We start from the raw sequence: 12,671 nt of genomic DNA on the forward strand, positions 1-12,671 counted from the left end.
AGCAGCTGCAAAAGCAGCTACTAATGATCTCATATAGTGTGTTCATTTACCTCCCCCTCCCAGAATATCAGCCATTACTAATGACACCTAACAGTTTTGATCTTTTTCTCACAACAAACCCTTCAAAGTATGCAGTCAACATTAGTGATCCTCTAGACACCTCAGATCACAACTTGGTGATAATCTCTTCTCTGATGGGGTAGCTCCTTCCTCTCTCATGGCCATTCTCATCCTTACAGGAATGTAAAATGGGTTGATTTCCATGATTATGTCTATTTCTCTTTCCCATGGTTGGATGACTATTTCAAATCTTCTAATCAAGTATTTGCTCAAATTGCATCAATGAAATTATTCTTGTAGGGATTAAATCTTGTTTTTCAGCATTCAACTCTAAAATCTCATCCCTTATCTAAACTTAGGCTTTCCAATAAATGTGCTAAGGCTGTTTCAGACAAGAGTATATCACATCCAGTTAGCTTTTATCCAAATCTCCAGCATCATTTTCTGCCTGCACTAAAGCTCACAACAATTATAAAACAGTTATTAATCAATCAAAACTTGATTTCCAACTTTCTAAAAGTAGAAAACTTGCTTCTTATCCAAGTGGTAGGGAGCATTCTGGTCTCTTGCCAAAGCTATCAACCATAACTTCTGTCCATCTATACTTCCACCTCTATTGTATTCTCAGTTAACGATAAAGCAGACTTATTAGAATCCCACTTTTCTTCTAACTCTTATTTTATCAATCTTGCTAAGCCAGCTTCTAGAAGGATTTTAGAAAATTCTGAACAATCTTGTGATCAAGAAAGCAACAGGTCCTGATGAGCTTTCTCTGCTTGTTCTTGTGTTTCACTTGTTCTTAAAACATTTGCTTCTGAGTTTACTCCTGTGTCACCATTTTGCAATTTCTTATTTCACTGGTGTCTTTTTACTTCTGTTTGTTAATTTTCTCATATCCAGCCAGTTCCTAAAACATCTGACAAATCTCTCTTGCAATTATTGCCCCATTGTACTCATTCCAATATAATGAAAAAAATCCATCAACCACCAATTTTTAAACTATCTTGAACTTCTATCTAATCAATGATCATCCTTATGGATTTCATCAGTGTTGATCCATTAGTGATATATCTGTTTTTGTTACTCGTCTCTGGAAAAATTCCATGGAAAGGTTTGGTGAAACTCAAGTAGTTACTTTTGATATTTATAAGGATTACGTTTGGAATAAAGGTTTTCTAAACAAGCTTCCATCTTCTGGATTATCTTCTGCATTATCAAAACCATTCAAGAATGGTTTTGATAATGCATAATAAATTCTGCAAAAGAAACTTCACAGGCAGAAATATTTATCATATTGGTATAGTATTTGCTTTACTTAAACATCTTAAGCTTACATGTAATATCCTTTAATGGTTATATTTTAATTATTTACAAAACACAAATAATTAATAATAATTGTTTTAGAATTATAATCTTAATTTGTGTATTGCAATACTTGAATAAATTCACTGTACTTATGCTTCTTTAAATCAAAAAAATTTGTTTATTTGTTGTTGGAATTCATTTACTGTCATTTTTGCATTTGAATAGCTTAAAGGGTCTGGGATTGAAAATACCTTAATTCTTATTTATGCTGTGTAGTATTTCTCCCATAATACTGCCCTAATTGTGGTATGCTTCATAAATGAATATTCACTTCATTAATGCTTTATCATTTTATAAAGTTTGAGCCAGCTGACAAGTGCTTTTATCAAGTGACAAAATCATTGTTAAGCAATTTTTAATATGTTGCTCCATGTTTATTATCATTATTTCTCAAGAGATATTAGAACTTCCTCAACTCTTGACTTAATGCCTAAATAAAAAAGGTCCTTTTCAATACTGAGTGCAAACCCTCTATTTGCAGCTCTTGGCCATGGTTACCTCCAAACATCATTCATGCAAGATTTACTCACTTTAATATTTTTAATATGCATCTTTAATATTTTTCATTGCCTTCACATAATGCAGTAATTTTTTCACAGCACATGTTCTGAGTATTTGTTTTCCGAATAAGTTGCATTAATGAATTGGTAGAACATGAATCTCATCTCATGTAATAAGCTTAAAAAGTTTTTTTTCAATGACCGAATCAGAGATACAGTATTCAAGAACTGAAAAAAAAAAAAAAAAAAAAAAAAAACCTACATCAGTGTTCCCAAGAAAGATTTTTCAAAATTGCCTTGTTAATCACAAGAAGAATCTTGAATAAAGTTCTTCTGTTTCCCATTCAGGAATTGTGTAGTCCATCATATGATAACTCCATAAAAAACCCCAGTGGCTCACATCTGGTGAATATGGGCTTGACACACCCAGGGTCCTGAGCTGGATATCATCATTCTTCTCTTCCTTAGTGATTCCCTTCTACTTCTGACTCTCTCTCAGGCTAGCATGGTTTTGTAAAGGGAAAATCATGTTTAACAAATCTGGTTCGCTATTTCGAAAGGGTCACTCACGAGCTGGATTTAGGGAATAATTTCGACATTGTTTATTTAGATTTCAGCAAAGCTTTTGACTCAGTCCCACATGAGCGGTTGCTTTATAAGCTGGAACAGGTTGGAATCACTGGGAAAATCCTTAGATGGATAGAAGGATGGCTTCAGGGCAGGAGGCAGAGGGTTGTGATAAATGGCTATTCCTCAGATTGGGTTGATGTAAGAAGTGGGGTTCCCCAAGGATCAGTATTAGGACCACTGTTGTTTTTAATTTTCATAAACGACATTGATGAAGGGATAGAGGGCGTGATGTCTAAATTTGCAGATGATGTTAAAATTGGTAGAGTAGTTAATGATCACTGTCAAGCTGAGCTTCTTCAGAGAGACCTAGATAGACTTCAAGAATGGTCAGAAAAATGGCAGCTGTGCTTTAATCCAACAAAGTGTAAGGTATTACACCTGGGAAACAGTAATCCCAAAATAACTTATTCACTTGGTGGAGTTCAACTAAACCCAGTACTGGAGGAAAGGGACTTGGGTGTTACGATACGGTCAGACATGAAATTCTCTGAACATTGTAAACAGGTTGCAAGGAAGGCCTATGGTGTCCTATCGATGATCTATCGAACTTTTGCCAGTAGAGATAGGGACGTGATAATCCCATTATATAAGGCTTATGTTAGACCACACTTGGAATACTGTGTTCAAGTATGGAGACCGCACCTAAAGAAAGACATCGAGCTTCTTGAAAGGGTGCAAAGAAGGGTAACTCGCCTGGTGAGATCGGCAAAAGGGTGTCCTTATGAAGAAAGACTTCGAATATGTGGGTTGCAGAGTTTGGAAACTAGACACCTTAGAGGAGATTTGATTGAGGTGTTTAAGGCTCTGAGAGGCATCAGTAAAATGAATGAGGACAAAATTTTCAAGATTATAAATGATGCTAGAACTAGGGGACATAAATTCAAGTTACGGGGGGAAATGTTTAGATTGGACTGCAGGAAGTTTTATTTTAGCCAGCGAGTTATAAATTATTGGAATAAGTTGCCTTCATGGGTGGTAGAGGCCGACAGTTTGGGGAAATTCAAAGGTCATCTGGATAGTACTTTCGGTTAAGGGAAGCGCATAGGATGATAGAATTAATTTCCTTTTTATTTATTTTTTATTTCATTTTATTATTTTTATTTATTTATTAATTATTGTTATTTATTTATTTAATTTTTGTTTTTATCATTGTTTTGTTCGGATTTTTTTTTTTTTTTTTTGGCTGGTGCAGCATAAGCCATAGGCTTTCTTGCACCATACGGCCGTTACTAATACTAACTCAGAAATTTTTTTTTTTTTGCTGGTGCAGCAAAAGCCTCAGGCTTCTTTGCACCATATGGTTAATGATAATATCCCCATAGATCTTTGTTTGGAACTTCATAGCCCATCTTTGTTTTCCCACAGAAAAACTGTTTTGAAAGGGGTTTTTTTTTTTTTTTTTTTTTTTTTTGGTAGTTGTTGGCGCATCGGCTTCTGTGGCCATAATGCACCTCCCAAGGTTTTTGCAGTACTTTGATCCAAGCCCAAGGCGGGATTCGAACCCGTGACCTTTGGGTTGCCAGGCAGGCACTTTTACCCACCCGGCTAGCCAGGTCGGCTTTGAAAGAGGTACAACATTCTCAGGGCCCCCTCACTGAAAAGGGGCCTAATCCAAATTTAAGGGTTTTCAATCCCGGTAGGGAGAAAACCAGGTATCTCCAATGTTAGTTCTTACACCCAAGCCCCCTGAACTCGAGGACAGACACTGATTTTGTATGCTTTTTTTGATGGCTCTCAGAGTCTCCAAACAACACAAGAAGAGAGGTTTCATTTTATAATTGAGAGATGTTTCCTCCACACAGTGGTGTCAAAGCACTATTACTTGGAGGAAATGTGGTCTTAAATCCCAATAGCTTCTTTTGGTCATGTGAGATGTAGGTATGTTCAAGAAACAATTTCTAGAATAATCCTGATTCATCAACATTAAAAATCTGATAAAGAGAATAATACCTTTTTCGTTGGTGTGTTTTAATTCTTCTAGAAATCTTGATGTCACTTCAGAATTTCCACTTACTGCCTTATCAGTCAGTTTCAGATTACGAAAATGACCCTGTGTTAAAATGTTGCAACTATACAGTGCTAGAAGTAAAGGTCTTCATTGATGCTGATATTTCTCTCATGATATCCTCATACAAATTCTTGACCTTGGTATGAATGATTCTAAGATCTATGATTCCAAAATCTGGGAATGGATCCCAGATTTTGGTGTTCCACACAAACTGTTATAATCATCATTCCACAATTTCTGCTGAGCTAGAATGAATTCAATAGTCTCTTAAAGTAGAAATTGGAATTGTGGCTGCTGCTGCTGCACATGAGTGAATTTTGTGCTCATCCAATGAGTTTATATCAGATGTATTTTAGTCAGCGCTGTCCAGAAGAATTGGAGAACTGTGTTAAGGTGAAATCATATTTATTTTGTTAAGTGGATAGATGCCTGCACTAACTTCATTCAGACAAACTGAATTTTTATTAAGCAAGGACTTTTGGCATTTTCAGAACATGGTAAATGTGAGGAGTTCCTATGTTATGTTGGAGGAGGGAGGGGAGTCAGAGAGAGAGAGAGAGGTTTTCCTTACTACTGCTGAGAATGTTTTTCAGCAGTAGTACTTTCCTGTCCCTTTTTCCCCATTTTTATGATATAATGAGAACTATCTTAAACTTTGTATATATTGAGTAAGGCTTTGCACCTGCAACTGGTGAACTTTGCAACTAGTAGCACACATTGAAGGGTCATTCCTTTAAAAACAGTACCCTTCTTTCCTTAATTTGGTTTTTGTTTTACTTTCATATTAGCATTTATGCTAATATGAAATTTCTTAATTTCTTTTAATCTAAATTAAAATTTTAAATCAGAAGTTGCTCTTAATTTTTTATATATGTGAATTCAGTAAAGATGTGCTCTTTGTAACTTTTTTTTCACACATGGCTTGCCTTGGTATATTATGTGCCATCTTTTTTTCTTTCATTAAATTTTAAAGCCACTGATACTCAATTCAGATGCATTAAAAGTATAAAATATTTGAGGCATGCAAGTAAAATAATACTGTGCCTAGTTGTCTGGACATTGAAATACTTTGTGCCTTCCATAAAACACTGCTATTCTGTGACCTTCTGACAAGATAGGATGTGCACTGATTTATGCATTGGTATTACTACATTATTACTATTATAAACTATTATAAAATTACTATTATTTCACTTGCATTCTAATTACTTGACCTTCATTACAGCACGATTTGTTAAACTGCATTATATTTTTATGTTAATAGTGGAATGTGCAGCAGGATATGAACTATCAGACAGTGGTACTTGTACACGCTGTCCCAGAGGGTCATTTAGAACACGTGGTATGCCGTCATGTCAACGCTGCATGACTGGGAAAACAACTCGTGAAGAAGCAGCTACAGAAGAAGTAGATTGCGCCTTAGGTGAGATTATCAAAGCTTGTTGTAATAAGGTATAATTTCATTATGTTGTTCATATTTTTATGACAATTATGAATTGAATCTTTAAAACCTTCACAATACTCCCTGCAATTTAAAGCTGACAAAAAAAAAAAAAAAAATTAGTGAACAAAATAGTCCAGGAATTTTTCTATTCATTAGACAATAAACCTTTTTTTCGCTCATTAGTATATATGCATAAAACATCTGTTGTCTTCCCTATATCCATCCATCGCTATGTAATAACTTGATTTACAGAAGACGGATTTTCATGAAATTTTATATTTTACTCTTTTAGAAAGATCTGTGGAATCTTCAAAAATTTCATTAAAATCAAACCAATAGAAATCCAGCAATTATTTATTTTTTCATGCAAATAACATAGGCTATCTGTATACTTTCGCCGAAGCAATGGATATAATGTTTGTTACCATACACTGATTGAAGGAATGAATGGGCAATATGTAAGATGAATATAAATCAAGCGTCGTTCATTCACACATACTGTATTTTTGGGATGTAAGTTAACCTTTAGTTTTTCTCTCAAAAATGTTGAGAGTTTTATGAGCAGTGCAGATGGTCTGCAAGGGTAGCTCATGGTGTCTTGTCAATGATATACAGGAATTTTTCTAGCAGGGATAAGGAGGTGATTATCCCCTCATATAAGGCAATGGTCAAGCTACACCTTGAGGTACTGTATACAGGTCTGGAGGCCTCATTTTAGGACAGTTATGAATTGAATCTTTAAAACCTTGGAGCAAGTGCAGAGAAGGGCAACAAAGTTAGTGAATGGAAAAAGGGTTGCTCTTATGAAGAAAGGCTTAAGTTTTGTAAATTACAGTGCCTGGAGACTAGGCACCTGCAAGGTGATCTGATTGAGATGTATAAAGCCTTGAAAGGTTTGAGCATGCTCAATACTAATGGGATTCTTCCTTTTGCTCATAATAAGTAGCTTTTTTTTTTTTTTTTTTAGCTGATGCTATATAAGCTTGCTTTCTTACATCATGTGCCTTTACTAATGCTATATATATATTCACCATATAAGTAGATTTCCTTTTTTTACAGTTATCGTTCATATCTGATGTAGTGGTACCATGACAGGAGATGCAAAAGAACTACTGTGTACTTTTTCATTCAGTTATTTCTGCACTTTCTTTTGAAAGATTATAAACTGTTTAGATTATAAAGTATCTAAACAGTGCTTCAAAATTTGCATTATTGCTAAGTATGTGTAGTAAAGGTTCCTGCAAAAATAAAACTGGATTTCCAATTACTTGAGTATTTAGGGCATTCTATTAGGATAGGTTTGATTGTTAGCTGGGTCTGACAGAAGGGACATTGAAATGGGTTTTCTACCATAACAAAAGAACAGATGGTTTTTGCAGCATAGTTACAAAGTAAGGATTTTCGTGTGAGGTTCATTTGCCACAATATACAGGCTGTGGACTGGAGACTTTCTGAAGGCTTCTGTGTCTATCCTTATGGCACTATGTTGAATAGTGTTCAGCCATAACAAGGAACTGTTTCTTGCGGAGTCACAGGTGATCTGTAATCTAAGTGGGATTGGATTAAAGTTTTATAAAGATGTGTGTGAGAGAGAGAGAGTCTATCAACACCCCAAGAGTTCGAGGAGGCAGCTCTTAAGATGTGTTTTGTTTTTTTTTTTTTTTGTTTAGACAGGCCATTCTAAGGTAGGCTATGTGATTGGAAAAATTAAGTTTACTGTATAGATATAAACCCAATAAATGAAAATTATTGGTAAGAGGAAACAGGTTATTTTTTAAATATATTTCAGGGTCTGGATGTAGTTTTTGTATTTTACAGAAATGAATTGCAGTCGATTTATTTTCTGCTAAGGAATAGTCATTAAGCTGCATCCACGATTCTATTCTGGCTATGGATAGTTGAAGTTGCCTTTCAATGACATTCATAGTTTGTGACTGACAAGAGATAATGAGGTCATCAGCAAACATGTATGATTCAACTGTTTTTGGTATGTCTCGTGTCATACACTGGTGTGCAAAACTTAAGGACCAACACTATTTCTAATGGTTACAATCACAAATACTTTACTTAAGGTACTCTTTACTGATGAGAGTAGATTCAGTCTAAGCAGTGATTCTGGACATCAACCAATCTGGCAAAAGGCTGTCACAAGGTATTGCCCCACAAACATCACTGAAAGGGATTGATATGGCGGTCTCATCTGGGGAGGCATTATCTGGATGGATGGACAACTCCAGATACTGACGGTGGTACTGTAGTGAGGTAATCCCTCCCCATGTGCATCTGTTCTGAGGTGCCATTGGCCCCGAGGTAGTTTTTATGGATGATAACACCACACCCTATTGCACTGCAGCTGTTGATGTGCTTTTGGAAAGTGAGGACATTGTTCGTATGGATTCGCCCGTCCATTCCACTGATCTAAGTTCCGTTGAGCACATATGGGATGCTCTGGGGAGATGCCTAGTGGCACATCCACACCCACCAGAAAATGCTCACCAGCTGAAGATGGTGCTGACAGAGGAATGGACGATGTTACCGCAAGAACTTATCAGCAACATTGTTCTAAGTATGGACAGGCAATGCAAAGCCTGCATCGACATTAGGGGTGGCCATATCTCCTACTGAGGACCACCTCTTCCCTTTGTTCCATCTTTGGCAGTGATGCATCTGTATCATGGCAGCCAGTGCTCCATTGCCATTTTTCAATAAAGTCCCTCTGTACTGTTTTCTTTCCGTTGTTGTGTTGGTGTTGTTTCCTTCATTTTTGTACCTCATGAAGTCCCTTTGGTATGATTTTCCCATATTCAGGTCACTCCTACGAGAAGCAATAGGTGAAAACCTGACTAGTCTTCAAATTTTGCACACCAGTGTATTTGTAATTCTTATTATGAATAGTGTTGCACTCAAGGTGGAACCCTCCAGTACGCCCTCCTCTTGTTCAAACAATTTGAATACACTGTTCCTGTATCTGACCTGAAACATTCTGTGGTATAGGAAGTTTTGTATAAATTGGTGTGACTGCCCCCTCAGACCAAAGGAATAAAGGTCCTGGCAGATACCATATTGCCAAGTGGTATCAAAGGCCCTCTCAATATCAAGATTGACCATAATCAGATGTTGTCTCCTTATGAAAGCATTGTTGATGTTTGCTTCTGCTTTTATCATCATATCTAAGGTTGAGTGGTTTTCCGAAATCCATACTGGTTTCAGTTTAGCAGATTGTTTCCAGAAGCCACGTTAGCCACTTGTGGACCGTTTTTTCCTAGGACTTTGCCTAAACAGCTAGTCAGCAATATCAGCTTGTAATTATGTGGTATGGTATGATCCTTACCTGACTTCAGAAAAGTCAGTACAATTGAGAGATGCCATGAGTGTGTATAAGTATTTTCAAAATATATTCAGTTGTAGAATTTCAACAGGGAACTTATTGCTTTGTTATTTAACATTATATAGCATACTCCATCTGAACTGGCAGCAGGACTTGTTTGTTATTTGGTTTTTAGGAGCGTTAGCAACTAAGGCCATATTGCTCCGGGGATATGTGATGGTCATTCCTTGACCTTTCCGCATCCTCCATATTTGGTGGTCACAGGCTCGAACCCGGTATAATCAAGAAGCGTGTGTTACGCATTGCTGCTCCTGCCCACCTGGCTACGGAGGCGCCGCAGCAGGACTTGATGTTTTATTTAGATACTCCAGAAGTTCCTTTAGAGTGAATGGCTGATTGTATGGGAGAACAGATTGAAAGGTATATTGCAGTCATGGATCCTGTAGAAAAATGTAAATAAGTTTTTTTTTTTTTTTTTTTTTTTTTGTGATTTGGTAGTTGTTGGCGCATCGGCTTCTGTGGCCATATTGCACCTCCCAAGGTTTTTGCAGTACTTTGATCCAAGCCCGAGGTGGGAATCGAACCCGCGACCTTTGGGTTGCCGGGCAGGTACTTTACCCACTCGGCTAGCCCGGTCGGCATGTAAATAAGTGGGTTCACCAGTGTTTTAACAGAGTAAGGTAGTAGTAGTGGCATGTGATGCAAGAAAGCAAGTGTATGAGCTTATGCAGCATCAGCCAAAAAAAAAAAAAAAAAAATCACACCATTCCCTCCAAATGCCTGTCCAGTTACTCCTTAAATTTATTCAACCTATCAACTTCCACAACGACAGATGGAAGTTTGTTCCAGCAATTAACCACCCGCTGGCTAAAGGCAAATTTCCGCACATCTATTCTACATCTGTCTTTTCTTAATTTTAATTTATGCCTCCTTAGGTTCGTAATCTGAACAAATGGAAGGATCCCATCAGAATTCAGTGTGCTGAACCCATTCAAGGCCTTATACACCTTAATCAGATCACCACGCAGGTGCCTAGTCTCCAACCACTGCAATTTGCAGAACTTAAGCCTCTCTTGGTAAGAGGATCCCTTCATTCCCCTCACCAATCTTGTTGACCTTCTCTGTACACACTCAAGTAAATCTACATCCTTCCTAAAATGAGGCCTCCAGACCTGTACGCAGTACTCAAGGCGTGGCCTGACCATTGCCTTATACAGAGGGACAATCACCTCCTTTGCTCCAATGCTAGCAAAATTCCTATATATCATTGACAAAACCCCATGACCTGCCCTGGCAGCCTGTCTGCATTGCTCAGAAAACTTCATATCTGACTGCACAATTACTCCCAGGTCTTTTTCATTTTCTATCACATTAAGCGTAGTACCACACAACCATCGAGGTTATCAGCATCAAGCAGAGATTCTTTTATTTTACCCCTTTTGTCAATTTTTGGAGATACCCAGAGTGGATGATGAGCATTGAAGTCACCCAGTAAGCAAAAAAGAGATGGCAGCTGATGTACTAGGTTTTCTAAGTCATCTGAGGAGAAAGCAAAATTAGAAGGGAGATATATAGAAGCTATTGTAATGGTAGTACCAATTACAATGTGCACTGCCTCTACTTCAAAAGGGGTCTGAAGAGAAACATGTTTGGATGGAATGTTATTTCTGACAATAATAGCCACCCCTCCATGAGCTGGCATGTCAATACTCCTATCTCGTCTAAAGATGGTATAATTTTTGATGGAAGGACACACTAATGCATTTAAAAGTTTCCTGTAAGGCTATGCCAGCTGGTTCTACCAATTGATTAGATAATGCAAATTGTCTTTTGTGTTCTGAAAGCCTCTGCAATTCCATTGAAGGATTTTTTCAATGTGGTTTTATGTGTTGTTTTCAGTTCTGACAGTTTTTCAGTTGTAGCTTGCTTGTATCGATCTGTTTTTTTTTTTTTTTTTTGTCTTTCTTAGGAAAGACAGGGTGCGTCACGTGCATCTCATCGGTTGCATGTAATTCTAAAATACCATCTTCTGAATCATGATGTTCATCGATGTCCATTCTGGTGGTGGATGATGATTGCGGTTTCTGTCACTTTCGGTTTTGTTGTTGGAGAAACATCTGTTGGTATGTGGTAATTCGGATATTATTGGACTATTCACTTGTTTTTTTGTGTAGGACACTGTTTTGAAATAGAGAGCAATGAACGTGCCCAGTTTGCAATTGATATATTCAAAGGAACTGATAATTCAGTCTGGATCCCTACAAACTGTAAAAGTTGAGCCACTGTAGCATAAGTTCACTTTGTCTCTGTTTTGATTATCAGTCTTCTTAACCTCTGAGTATGTCACTTTGTTCACTACTTTATATTTCTGAATTTTTTTCCCTTGATTCCATAATTCACATGTTGTTTAGAAAGCTGGGTAGTTACTCATACAATTTGGACAATGTGGAGTGGTAGTGGCACAATCAGGTTGGCTATGATTTTTTGACCTGTAGTTAGGACATATTGCCTCACCTCGACTATATGCAGTCTGGGAGTGTCTGTTTCAACAGTTTTTGGGATGTCCTTTGTCATTTGTAGCACCTGATGGGATTCTGAATGTATGGTCGAAGGCATACATGGCAATGCAGGTAGCCTGCTTTCCCGGATGTTGGTAAGTTAGGAATGCTAAAAGTAAGAATTATGCTCCTTTTTGGAACCAGTATACCATCTTTTTGGGTCATGATTCTCCTTGCTTGGATGACTTTTTGATCGTGTAATTCTTGGACAATTTCCTCCTCTGATAAAAGTAATAAGTTCCATTCTGTTATTACTCCCTTAGAGGAATTTAAGATGACATGGGGAGTAACTTTTATTGGGTGTCCTCCAAAGGTTGTGAGCCTTAATAGCTTCACAGAATGTTGAGGTTGAGTAGTCTCTGTTAGAAGATCGTCTGACTGAAGTTGCCTAATTGATTTATGTGTACCAGCAGCAGACTTAATGCATTTATGCACTATAAAGGGTGATAATTTGCCCAGAAGCTGATCTGGTAGGGAGTGCAAGATGAGGAAGTCTAGTATCTCCTCTTTAGGTGTTGTTTTCAACCTCTTGGGTTGAGAATAGCCATTTTCGGTGTCATTTGCTAGCCTTGAGCTCGATGGCTCTAAAGGTGGAAATGAACTGTTGTCCATCTTTGCTCCTTTCAAGCCCTGGGAGAGAGCTTGAAAGGAGCAAAGGTTTTTCTCCCGGGTTACTCTGCCACAGGGAGGCAGGAGCAGTGCTGCTAGAGTGACCAAGCAGTATAAAAGTTAAGTGTTAGTCTAAAGGAAAAAGAAAGGCGGTTTTCCTTTCTTAAAC

The 12,671-nt window shown here is 37.4% G+C and overlaps 1 protein-coding gene across 1 annotated transcript in view; it reads left to right on the plus strand.

The window, feature by feature from the left end:
• Positions 1-12,671, plus strand: part of LOC150088154 (uncharacterized) — a 611,850-nt gene that overhangs the window by 553,720 nt on the left and 45,459 nt on the right. The window contains exon 50 of the mRNA XM_090369355.1: positions 5,828-5,986. Within this exon, the coding sequence (XP_090225481.1) occupies positions 5,828-5,986 (159 nt within the window). The remainder of the gene's footprint in view (positions 1-5,827; positions 5,987-12,671) is intronic.

Source organism: Mastigoproctus giganteus, chromosome 3 (assembly GCF_048544385.1).
Source record: "Mastigoproctus giganteus isolate SK-2022 chromosome 3, ASM4854438v1, whole genome shotgun sequence".
Classification (NCBI taxonomy): domain Eukaryota; kingdom Metazoa; phylum Arthropoda; class Arachnida; order Uropygi; family Thelyphonidae; genus Mastigoproctus; species Mastigoproctus giganteus.